Below are 12,037 nucleotides of genomic sequence, written 5' to 3'. Positions count from 1 at the left end.
TAGGGTCGCAAAGAGTCGGACATGACTGAGCGACTTTCACTTTCAAGGAAAGAAAAAGTGTTGACAGAAAGCTGGTCAGCCTCAGGAATGTGGAGGCTCACACTCGAGTTCCTACGTCCACGCTGCCCCCACTCAGCCCCACGCATCGGCAGGGGACACTGACCCTCTCTCAGAACAGCTCCTTCTGCCAGACTCCCCTTCCCCCCAGGGAAGCCCAGTGCCCTGGTGTCAGAGGTCACAGGACCCTCCTCCAGCCCTTCCCTCCAGCCCCTCCCACCCCCGACCAAGGCCTCCACTCACAGCTCCTCCAGGAAGCGCAGGTGGTGGAAGACGCCAGGCCGGAGCTCTGTGAGGTTGTTCATGCTCAGGTCCCTGCGAGAGAGAAGCGGGCAGATGAGCAGACCAGCAGTGGGCCGTGTCCCCGGGGCTCCGTGGGGTGCTCCCCGAGGCTCCCTCCTCCTGCGTCCCTCCTCCCTAGGATGGGCCGTGATGAGGGCCGAGGAGGAAGCTGACCCCCAACAGGAACGAGCCAGAGAAAAGTTCACAGAAGGTTAGAGCAGGATGGGGCTACTCAACATGCAGGACCTCTTGTGGACGTTTTACCCGAGACCCCATGGGCTCCTGGGACCATCCCCAGTCTGGCCAGTGGGATTCCACTGCCCTCTAGGCCTGCAGTCTCTCTCTCCTGCTGTCCCCCCACCACACCCCCAGGCTCCTTCTCCTCTTCTCCATCCAGAGGGCCTGGCCCCTGGCACATCCCAGGGGACATGGGATCCTGCAGAGTCCCACCTAGACTAGCTGCCTTCTCACATTATGAGACCCTGAGGGTGGCTTCTGTGCCACGCCCCCAAGGTACCCTGCATGCAGAGGATCACAGCAGGAACAGCCAGCATCTGCTGGAGGTCCACTCTGCGTCCAGCACCGGCGACCCTTTATCCAAACAATCCCACTGAATTCTCCCAGCAACCCCAAGGTGGATACCTACTACTTCCACTTTACGCTTGAGAAAGCAGAGGAAAAGAGTGCTGAAGTCAACTCTCTCCTTGATTTACCCACCAGACTGAGGGCTCTTAACTACTCTCTCAGTCATCTCATCCATAAAAATGGGGGAACGCCCCCAAACTCCTAGGGTCCTTGTACGGATTAAGTAAGCCAGTGCCTACAGACTGCCTACCAGACACTGCACAGGTATTTCCTCTGCCTCCTGTCCCTGAGTGACCAGTGGGCAAGAGCCCCACAGTCTGCGGGCCAGCCCGGTCCGAGCGTTTTCCTCCTAGTCCGCGCCGGGGACTGCACGCATGTGTCTCACTCTTGGGATCCGGCCCGTCTCAACCCCTAACAGCAGCCACTGGCCTCTGTCAGCTCCCTCCTCCCAGGGATGCATTTGCACCGCAAACCCCAGGGTCTCCATTTCCTGCAAGAAATGCCTGCGCTGAGGTGTGTGCTGGACACGGGGTGGCGGGCAGGGGCTGGGAGAGTGGGGGCCCAGCTCCGACCGATGAAAAGGCTGTTGAGGCGCCAGCGTTTTATCCCTGGTAAACCCGGACGTATCCTCTGAGGAAGGAAGGCGCCCCGTGCGGGCAGAGGTGAGGGCCCGGCGGGCTCCCCTCCCGCCGCACCCGAGGCCCCGACCCACCATCCAAGACGCGGCCCGGCGGCCACAGAGAGGAGGGGCGCGCAGGGCAGCCACGGGGGCGGAAGGCGCGGCCCGGGAGCCCAGGCACAGAGCCTCCTGCGGTCCCGGGCCGGCGCACCGTCAGGCCGGCGGGACGAGTCAAGGAGCCGGTACCCCTGAACGCGCGCCCAAGCGCCTCCGGACGTGCCTCCACACGGGCTCGCGAGGTGTGTGACTCAGGCCTCGTCACTCAGCCGTCGCCCCGGGGGCCGCACCTCCGCGTCTCTGATGTGGCTCCAGGCCCCCCGGCCCGTCCTGAGAGCGGCCTCATTGTTCTCCCCGGGAGGAACGGCCCGCCCCGCGCCCGCCCCGCGCCCGCCCGCATCCTGCCGGGACAGCGCCCAGACCAGCTGCAGGGCTCTGGGGGCCCGTGCCAAGGAGGGGGTGGGGGCCCACCGAGCGGGGTGGCGCCGCCGTGGGCGCGTGTGAGCCGCCGGGCACGTGCGGTCCATGGGGCTCCGGGCGCGCTGTGCGCGTGCACTGCACTCGGAGTACCCGCCTAACCACGACGGAAGCCCTCCGGGGGACGCTCAGCCGTCTCGCCCCCCGGGTGGAACCCTTCTCGGTGGTGACCCTGGGCGAGCGAGGGGGCTCCCTCGGCCGGGGGAGCGCAGGCTGCTCTGGGGGCCGCTCGGGGTCCAGCTCGTGGGCGGACTGGACACCGACGCCCGGCCGCAAACGCCGCTCCAGCACGGCCGCCCCACGAGCACTGTCAGTGCGCGTGCACGGAGCACGCACGCAGCACGCACACCTGCACGCAGTACGCACACCTGCACGCAGCACGCACACGCATGCGCGCACTGCTCCCAGGATGCGCTTTACTTGGAAGCACGTGCTTGGTTGACGTCTGAACCCTCTGGCCGCGCGGCACCGGGTTCCGCGGCTCTCTGGGCCCTGCCCGTTGCTTCTTTCAGCTCGACCGCAGGGGCGAGGCTGGGTGTCACCCGCCGTGCCGCCTTTCCCTGTAGCCCTTGGGGCGCCCTGTGCACCTGGCAGGACTCGCCCTGGGCGGGGGCAGGAGAGGGTCGACGGGCAAACCTGGCAGCCCGCGCACAGGAGCGTCCTCAGCGCTCGCCTCTGGGTGCCCCGGACCACCGGGGAAGCTGGGAGAGGCAGCGTCGCCGTGGAGACCAGAAGGAGCCGGGGACTCGGGGGCAGAGAGCTGCTGCTGCTGCTGCTAAGTCGCTTCAGTCGTGTCCGACTCTGTGCGACCCCATAGACGACAGCCCACCAGGCTGCCCCGTCCCTGGGATTCTCCGGGCAAGAATACTAGAGTGGGTTGCCATTTCCTTCTCCGTGGAGACCAGAAGGAGCCGGGGACTCGGGGGCAGAGAGCAGCAAGACCCAAAACTAGGCCGGGTGGGGTTAGTAAGAGGCCGACCGCCGGGGACATCGGGCCGACACCCACGGCCCCTGCGGGACTTGTTCAGTGTGCATCTTTCCTGTGAGCGGACGACAAAGCCCTTGGTCCTGCAAGACGGGTCTGGGAGGACTGTCCCCACCGGGGGGAGAGGCGGGGACGCAGGGCCCATCTCTGCAGCCAAGTAGAGGGCGGAGTGACAGGGAGACCAGCCCCCGTTCCCCGGCCGTGCCCCCAGGCTACCTCCTCTGAGAGGCCCTCCTGCCAGAGCTGAGCAGCGTCCTGCACCCTGCACTTTCGTTCAGGCTCCCGCGGGGGCGTCAGCTGGGCTCTTGCCCTGTTCCTGGCACTGCCTTACCCCACCAGCAGCCAGCTGCGCTGACCAGCCTGCGGGCCTGCACGTGCCGCCTGACTCCCGGCAGCCTCCCTCTTCCCATGTGTGAGATGGGGATGTACTTGCTGGAGCTGAGTGAGAAACACAGGAGTCAAGAAACACCAGTTAGTAAAACACAGGACCCACTCAGCAGGCCTTCCTAACATCCTCGCCCTAAGGAATTATGATGCTTAGGGCTCAGTACCCTTGTGATCCTGGCTCCTGCACGGAGAGGGCTCACTCTCAGGCCTGGGGCCCCTGGCACACAGGGGCTGCAGCACCCACAGAGTGAGGGACCCCAGCCTGGCCCCACTGTCTTCCTGGAGGCTCCGAACCAGCCGAGAGTTCTGCAGAGTTCTGCACGTTTCCCAACAAGGGCATGACTCCAGCCAGGGAAAGAGCACCAGCCTTCACACACCACAGCACAGCCTCGGGCTCTCTGGCTTTGCACAAACTCCTGTGTGAGAACGAGGCTGTGTGTTTAAACAAAAGGGCTGTTGCTTGATTCCGCCCTGTCTTGGCTCCCTTGTTTGTAACACAGCCCCTCAGCTAGGGTGGCAGGAGGGCTCCAGGAGGAAGTGGGTGGCCTGGGGGTGGGGAAGACAGATGCTGATGGGGAGCGCTGGCACCTGACCTGGAGGTCAATGGGGGGTCCCCGTGGTTGCCAAGACAAGGTCTGTGCATGTCGTGTGGAACCGGGGAGAAATAGGAAACCCAGAGGGGCATCAGGTGACCCAGCTAATGCAGGCGGGCAGGAGGGACAAAGCCAGGGAAAGGGGCATTCCTAAACGTCAGGTGAGAGGGGGGAAAGTAGATTTTAGCTGTGATTGTAAGGCCACGGGAGTCAGGGAATGGCGCTCACTTTGTCTCCTCCAACCGACAGCAGAGGGAGGAGGCAGAGCCAGGAGAGGCCAGAGAGGTGCCTCCTGCTCGAGGATGCTGCGTTCTGAAATCGAGGTTTGGCACCAACTTCAGGCCAAACCCTCATTTCTGCCTCTTTTTGGAAAAGGGAAAGTGCTGGCTGGACCAGCAGGAGAGGGTGTGGGTGCCTGGGTGAGGGGAGGAGGGTGGCCTCAGAGGTGGAGAGGGTCCCAGGCTGACCTGATCCTCAGCCCTGTGGGAACCCCTATGTGGGGGAGCCAGGCTGTCCCAGACTCAGTGGACATCGTTGCTCTGCTGGGCAAAGTGATCAAGCTAGGGAGTCCCAAGGCCTCTGCCCAGACAGAGGTGCTTCCCTGCCCCAATGGTCAGTGCTGACCCCCCGGGCCTCCCTCCACTGAGCCCGGGACAGGCGAGGGCTCTGCAGAGAACGGGCGGGACGGGCCGCCTGGGTGTCTCTGCTTCCCCTGTGGAGTCACCCACACACAGAGGCCAGCGGGATGCCACGGACCCACTCAGGGCAGCCGCACGCAGCCCATGGGGCGACGGGCCCTCCCGCCCGAGATGGTTCAGACCTCCACCGCCTGTACTGACTGTTCACGCTTCAGGTCATTAAATCAGAGTAAAAATTCAGTGCCTCGTCTACACTGGCCGCACGTGGCTAGCAGTTGCCACACTGGATGGAGCAGACATAGGGTGTGTCCTTGGTGTCCTGTCAGAGGTCCTGGGGTGGCCGTGCCAACGGCCGGGCCCATTTCCCCCCCATCTCTGCCCCCTGCCGGCTGTGTACGCACTGCATCCTCCCTAGGAAAGCCCTTCACCAGCGCCGAGCACCCTGCAAGCAACTCCGCGCCTACACAGCCGCCCACCGTGGTCCAGTGCACGAGCCTCGTGGTGCAGGAAGCCTCTGACCCCCAGCTGCTCAGCGCCCTCCAGCTTGTGAAGCACCTGCAGTGTATCAGGCCCCGCGCCACGTGCTGAACAGTGTGGGACCCCCCTCAGAGCCCAGTCAGGTGGCACAGTGACAAGAGCGGGCAGTGACTGGGGCTGGGGCTAGACCTCACAGGGCCTGGGAGTGGCCCCTGACCTCTGCGGGCACAGCAGAGACTGTCATCCCCTGTGGGGCTGGTGTCCCTGCACGATGGCTGCCAGGACACTCTCATCACACACGCAGCGTCCACGCAGCGCCGAGGAGTGGGTGCTCCCCAGGCAGCCCCGACCGGGACTGACCCGGAGCAGAGGGTCCACTTGGGGGTCCCCCCTCGGTCCGGCCCAGCTCCGCTCACCACCGCTGCCTCCCAGCCCTGCTCTGCCCTCCCCCTTGTCCGTCTCTGGAGGTGTGAGGCAGGAATCTGTCCTCCCTGTGGGCCCGGAGCCCCTCAGAGAGGGGGCTGGGTGTTCCATCAGGTCAGAGCTCCTCCGAGGCGCCCAAGAGAGGGGGTGGGGGGCCGGGGCAGAGGGCAGGCCAGGGACCGGGCAGCCCCCAGGCCAGGCGGGAGGCAATGCACTTTGTGTGCCGAGCAGCCTGCAGCCATGGGCCCTGCTTGTGGAGCTGAAGCTCCGGCCTTTGTTGCCCTGACACAGTGGCGGGTGTGTCCGGGGGAAGCTGGAGAGGCCCTGTATTCAGAGTCCCTCCACCCCCACCTCCCAGCTGGATGCAGCTGCCCTGGCCACCCCTGTCCATCCTGGCCAGGTGGTTCTCTAGAGTCTCAGCTCGAGTCTGCTAGGAAAGAGGGGACGCTGGACTCAGAGCACCAAGAGCCACCTTTGCAGGGAAGGAGCCGTGGTGCAGACGCGGATCGGGGCGGGGACCCTCCAAGGCCGCCCTTGAGGCCCCTGCCCGTGTAGGTGCCATCTGGAGGCGGTGGCACAGCCCTGGCCTCGTTTTGTCTAATCGTTTCATCAGGCCAGGAGAGAAGTTCTTTACTTCCTTTTCAGCGCAGAAAGGAAGACTCGGAAATATCAAGTTACCGCCCGTCTAGTCACAGTGAGAGGCTTGGTTCTGCTGAGCCCTGCTGGTCCCGAGCCTGCCCCAGCCGCTGGAGGCTGAAAGGTGCGCGGTGGGGGCGGCGGCTGGGAACAAAGGAGGGATTGGGACGGGGCCTCTGGGTCCCGCTCGCCTGGCTGCCAGGACAGGTGGAACTTTCCAGAGCCCAGCCCTGCTGTCTCTCCCCGGGGAGGTCCTGCCCGCCCGCAGAGCCTCTCCTGTCCTTCCCCCCAGCCCCCCCAGCCCTGAGTCCCCGAGCCTGGCCCGGCGGATCCCACCATGTCCCGTGTGGGTTGTCACCGGTCCGCCACCTTCGTTCCCCCCCCCCCAGGAGGTGCTCGGACAACCCGCCCCCTCCCAGCTCCCGCCTGTCTGGGCCACGGGCTCGGGAAATGAGGTGTCACCTAGCAGCCCCACGGAGGAAAGGGCCCCGCAGGACGTCCAGCCCCGCTCCCTCGTGCTGCGCTTGGACTGACCCTCTCCCGAGGGGGACGCAGTCTGTGGGCTCCGGGACACCGGGTCTGGCCGTGGCCTGTCTGCTTCCCAGGTGCTTGATGTGACCGAGTTGCGTCTCCTGTGTTTTAGTCTCTGCACCGACGACCGTCATACAACAGCTCCTCTTCGGGGAGTTGTGTGGGCATCAGCCCTGCCCACCGGTGCCCAGCGTCCCACCCTCGGCCGCCAGCCGCCGTCACCCCCAGAGCCCTCGTCCGGAGAAGCCGCTCTGGGGGTTACTTCAGGGGGACACAGGAGAGCACTCGGGGCTTGCCCTGCCCTGAGGAGCACCAGCTGCCGCTGCAGCCTCCAGAGAGTGCCGCCTGCCTCATCCCTCATCTTCCCCCCTTTGATCTTCTGATCTCTGGCCAGAGTCTCCCAGCCAAAGGCGTTCCTGCCTCCTGGCTCCTCCAAGGAGAGCAAATGGCTGGGCACCCCTGTCCCCCAGGCTTCCTTCTTCCCTGTGCTGTGGGCGTAGCCAGGACTCCTGCAGAGGCCCTGGGATCAAGAAATAGCCCAGTCCCTAGGGAGGGGGATTGTCTGGAGGGAAAGGGGGCATGGGAAAGGGCTGGCTACTGGGCCGCCACTGGGCATGGTGCCCTGGGCCAGACACACTGGAAGGGTGCCATTGGCCTCGTTCCTTGCCCAGCACCTCATGTGCAGAGCTGAGCCGAGCTCAGGAGGTGTGTGCGCACACAGGGGAGGGGGTGGGCACAGAAGGAGGGGGTGGGCACAGAAGGAGGGGGTGGGCACACCCTACCCTCAGGAAGCCACAGTCCAAGGACACATTCAGACCACAGGCACAGCTGGACATCAGTGCCGGAGGAACCCCATCCCTGGGGACCAGGACACAGGCAGGGAGGGCTTCCTGGAGGAAGGCCACAGAGGACAGGGTAGCCCTGAGAAAGTGGCCTGGCTGAGAGCATGGCCGAGGGGGCACCGGGGCAGCCGGGCAGCCGCAGAGATGGTGCAGTGGGCTGAGTGGCGGTCCTCAGAGAGGTGTGTTGGGGTCCTGATCCCCAGGACCTGTGGGAAAGGGTTTTCCCTGTGAAAGTAAGTGAAGCATCTGAGGCGGAGGAGCCTCTGGGTGGGCCCCGAGGGCAGGTGCCCACAGAGGGGACGCAGACACCACGGTGCCCACAGAGGGGGCGCAGACACCACGGTGCCCACAGAGGGGACGCAGACACCACGGGGGCGGGGGAGCCTCTGGGTGGGCCCCGAGGGCAGGTGCCCACAGAGGGGGCGCAGACACCACGAGGGCGGGCAGTGGCTGGAGCGATGTGGCCCCAAGCGCAGGAGCCGGCAGCCCCGGGAGGTAGAGGACAAGGCCCCGCGGACACCACCCGGCTCGGGGTGCGGTGATAGGAGCCCGGGCGTGATGCGGGGAGCACTCGGATGGGCCTCCATACACTCCACACCCTCCCCGTCCTCCCCGCCCCGGGGAGCACCCTCCTGACGCCCTGGACCACAGCCCCACCCAACCCCCTCTGCCTGGAGCAGCCTCTTGGGTCTGCTGTGACCTGGCAGTTCTCCTGCGTGTCCATGTGTACCAGACCCCGGCCCAGAAGAGCTCCCAGCAGCCCCGTCCAGAAAGCCCCAAACCACAGGGTCTGTCCACAGCGCCCGTGTCCACCCGCGGTGAAGGCTGGGCAGCGATGGGAGCAGGGCCGATGGATCTTCAAACAAGGGGCCAGACACAGGTGGGAGATGCCGGTGCTGTTGCAGCCGTGGCCGAGGCTGCCCCGGGGGTTCGCAGGGAGCTGGTACTGGGGGGAGGCTGTTGATACTCCATTTCCTGGTCTGGGTGCTGGTTACCCAAGTGTACTCAGCTTGTGGAAATTTACCAGGACACGTGCCATAGGTACACTTTTCTGTGAGTATACTCCACGTAAATAAAAGTTAGTTTAAGCAATCAGAGAGGGGGACTCATTCTGAAAGCCGTCCGGGAACCCAGCCGGCAGAGGGCTTGGCGCCTGATTGCACTTCCCAGCCTTCACCTCATGGGGCTGCAGTATAAAGTGTGCTTCTGCGCGTTCACCTCCTCATCTGTGCGTCTCCTGGCATACAGTAGGTGCTCAATAAACGTGCTGAGAGTTGCTGCAGGGCCAAGGGCCATGGTCCCAGCACCCTGGGTGGTGCCGGGAGCCCCCGTGGGACACACCGTCCCCACAGCGGCCCCCTGCCCTGTGCCTGTCCCCACCTGGCACCTGCAGGGTTGTGCCCGCTGACCCACCAGCCCCAAACCTCCTGGGGCACAGATGAGGACCTTCAGAGTCAGACACGGCGCAGACTCGAAGACCAGAGCCACTGGCCGCGGAGCACTCTCTGCACCCACACTTCTGTCTCTGCTTCTTGGACACTGGGTGGGGGTTTCTTTTCTAAGAAGCAGTAAAGGGAATGACAGACAGGCCAACGCTCCTGAGCGCCAGGCTGTATGGGGCACAAGTCTCACTCTCACGAAACCCAGCCCAGTCAGCTCTCAGGGGCGCGCTCCGCTCGGCCGCCGCCTGTGTGTTCACTCACGGCCTTGCTCATCCCAGCGACGGCTTCGGGCACCACGTGAAGGGTGACGCCAGCCAGCTGGGAAACAGACAGTGAAGGGCACTCAGAACCCAGGAGGGAAGTTCCCCAGAGGAAGAGCCGGGGGCCTGAATCAAGCTGACGCTTCCCTGGCTCCCTCCGACGATGGCCCCCCAGAGTGGTAGGCTTCCGGCTCGAATGCGTTTCTTAACCACATTCTCAGAGTAGATCACAGAGCTGACCACGGGGCACCACCTACCTAAGTACGAGACTCAGGTCAAAGCAACCCCTGGGCAGGGCGGGGGGAGGGTGCAGGGCTGGCTGGCCTGCAGAGGGTCTGATTTATTCCACAGAGAAGCTGGAGGCTGATTCTGGGCACACTTAAAGTGCAGTCGTGGACCCAGCAGGTCTGGGGTGGGGTCCGAGCCTCCACACCCCGGACAGGTCCCCAGAGCAGGGAGACTGCCGGCCACGTGTGGAGTAAAGGCTTCAGGATGTCCAAGGGACTACAGGGCATAAGTCACCTTTACGCAGCCCTCCTATTTTTTTCAACCACTTTCTTGTTAAGTATTGAGCAAACTGGCTCATGGAGACGTCCGGCTGCTGCCCAGCCTGGACAAGGGGTTCGGCGTATGGGCCTGCCCCTCTCCAGCCTCCAGCCCTGCCCCCCACACGCCGTGGGGCCATGAGGCGTGGTGGGCTGGCCACAGGCAGGGGCTGTGGTGCTATGAGTCCCACGAGGGGCCGCCCAGGCCCTCTGCCTCTCCCTCAGCCCCCTGCACAGCAGCATGGCCCTGGGGGAAGACGGGGACCGCCCGGCACCTCCATCTCCAGTCTTCAGGGCCAACAGAGCAGGGAGAGCCACCTCACCCCTCCGCGCAGAGCTGGTGGAGGGGTAGGAACTGGAGGTGCTACAACAGGGCGGAGAGCGCCCAGGGATCACGTTCCTGCGGGGTTCACTCTGCAGTGGGGTGGGGAATAGCCCCTCTGCTGTGGGGGGACAGCCCGGCGGGGTGGGGGCCCCACAGGATTTCAGGAGGCCCCCAGACCTGTCCCTCTTGAGCCACTCCACCCGCTGCCCCCACAGCTCCAGGCTGTCCTCAGCACCCAGGGGTCCGGGGGGCCTCCCGACCCCACGCCCTCACTCCCAGCAGGGACCCGGCCCGCTGCGCAGCGCCTCTGCACCCCCACACCAGTCTGGACGGTGAGGCTGACACTTTCTGGCCAGTGGAGGCAGGGCAGGCGGGGGAGGGGGCGGCACCCTGGGCTTTGGGTTTCTGCAGACAGGCTGGCGCGTCCTACGCTGGCTGGTCAGCGAGGGGCTCATCCTGCCTGGGCACACGGCCGCGGGGCCGCTGGTGATGGCCCTGGATCCCAGCCCTGGATCTCAGCCTCACGGGGGAGGCAGCATCTCTCGGGCCCCGGCCCCTCTCTCAGCTCAGCATCACTCATGCCCCTCCTCCCTCCCCCATCTCCCACCCACCCACCCCCCGCAATCCACCGCCTCCTGGGACCCAGAACCAGTGGCCCAGCAGGAAACAGGCCAGAGACCAGAGGACTTGTCCACAGCCTCTCAGCAAGTTGTGAGCGAAGAGAGAATTCGAGGCAGGGGTGTCCTGATTCCAACCCCACTAAACAGAGAGGGGCCCAGCGCTGCAGACAGAACTAGGGGCAGCGGGCGACACTGCCACCCTTCCAAACCCAAGTGTTCAGGTCAGGTCAGTCGCTCAGTCGCTCAGTTGAGTCCGACTCTTTGCGACCCCATGAACCGCAGCACCCCAGGCCTCTCTGTCCATCACCAACTCCCAGAGTCTACCCAAACCCATGTCCATCGAGTCAGTGATACCATCCAACCATCTCATCCTCTGTCGTCCCCTTCTTCTCCTGCCCCCAATCCTACCCAGCATCAGGGTCCTTTCCAATGAGTCAACTCTTCGCATGAGGTGGCCAAAGTATTGGAGTTTCAGCTTCAACATCAGTCCTTCCAATGAACACCCAGGATTGATCTCCTTTAGGATGGATTGATTGGATCTCCTTGCAGTCCAAGGGATTCTCTCTCAAGAGTCTTCTCCAACACTACAGTTCAAAAGCATCAATTCTTCGGCACTCAGCTTTCTTTCTAGTCCAACTCTCACATCCATACATGACCACTGGAAAAACCATAGCCTTGACTAGATGGACTTTTGTTGGCAAAGTAACGTCTCTGCTTTTAAATATGCTATCTAGGTTGGCCATAACCCTCCTTCCAAAGAGTAAGCGTCTTTTAATTTCATGGCTGCAATCACCATCAGCAGTGATTTTGGAGCCCAAAAAAATAAAGTCTGACACTGTTTCCACTGTTTCCCCATCTATTTCCCATGAAGTGATGGGACCAGATGCCATGGTCTTAGGTTTTCTGAATGTTGAGCTTTAAGCCAACTTTTTCACTCTCCTCTTTCACTTTCATCAAGAGGCTCTTTAGTTCTTCTTCGCTTTCTGCCATAAGGGTGGTGTCATCTGCATATCTGAGGTTATTGATATTTCTCCCGGCAATCTTGATTCCAGCTTGTGTTTCTTCCAGCCCAGCGTTTCTCATGATGTACTCTGCATAGAAGTTAAATAAGCAGGGTGACAATATACAGCCTTGACGTACTTCTCTTCCTATTTGAAACCAGTCTGTCTTTCAAATCCTGAAATCCTGAAAGATGACCCAAGGGTGCACCCAGAGAAAACTGCAGGAGGGGAGGGGCCGAGCCAGCGGGGTCTGCA

At 63.4% G+C, this 12,037-nt stretch overlaps 1 protein-coding gene and 1 long non-coding RNA gene across 4 annotated transcripts in view; one reads left to right on the top strand and one right to left on the bottom strand.

Moving 5' to 3' along the window:
• Nucleotides 1-2,464, bottom strand: part of LGR6 (leucine rich repeat containing G protein-coupled receptor 6) — a 70,873-nt gene extending 68,409 nt beyond the window's left edge. The window contains exons 1-2 of one of the 3 annotated variants that reach the window (XM_081487323.1): nt 2,072-2,464; nt 301-372 (exon numbers count right to left, since the gene is read on the bottom strand). In XM_081487323.1, coding sequence (XP_081343449.1) covers nt 301-372; nt 2,072-2,127 — 128 coding nt within the window. In that variant the 5' untranslated portion in view covers nt 2,128-2,464. The remainder of the gene's footprint in view (nt 1-300; nt 373-2,071) is intronic. The other 2 variants (XM_081487322.1, XM_081487325.1) reach the window with 2 other exon arrangements.
• Nucleotides 2,465-2,798: 334 nt separating this feature from the next.
• On the top strand, nt 2,799-8,678 carry LOC145505414 (uncharacterized). The gene is made up of 2 exons (XR_014053004.1): nt 2,799-6,340; nt 6,860-8,678. It is a non-coding gene; the product is annotated as an uncharacterized LOC145505414 (long non-coding RNA).
• The last annotated feature ends 3,359 nt before the right edge of the window (nt 8,679-12,037 follow it).

This window comes from Giraffa tippelskirchi, chromosome 5 (assembly GCF_054371585.1).
Source record: "Giraffa tippelskirchi isolate mGirTip1 chromosome 5, T2T-mGirTip1v1.2.pri, whole genome shotgun sequence".
NCBI lineage: Eukaryota > Metazoa > Chordata > Mammalia > Artiodactyla > Giraffidae > Giraffa > Giraffa tippelskirchi.
Note: the sequence above shows the minus strand (reverse complement) of the source record. Positions and strands in the feature narration are given on the sequence as shown.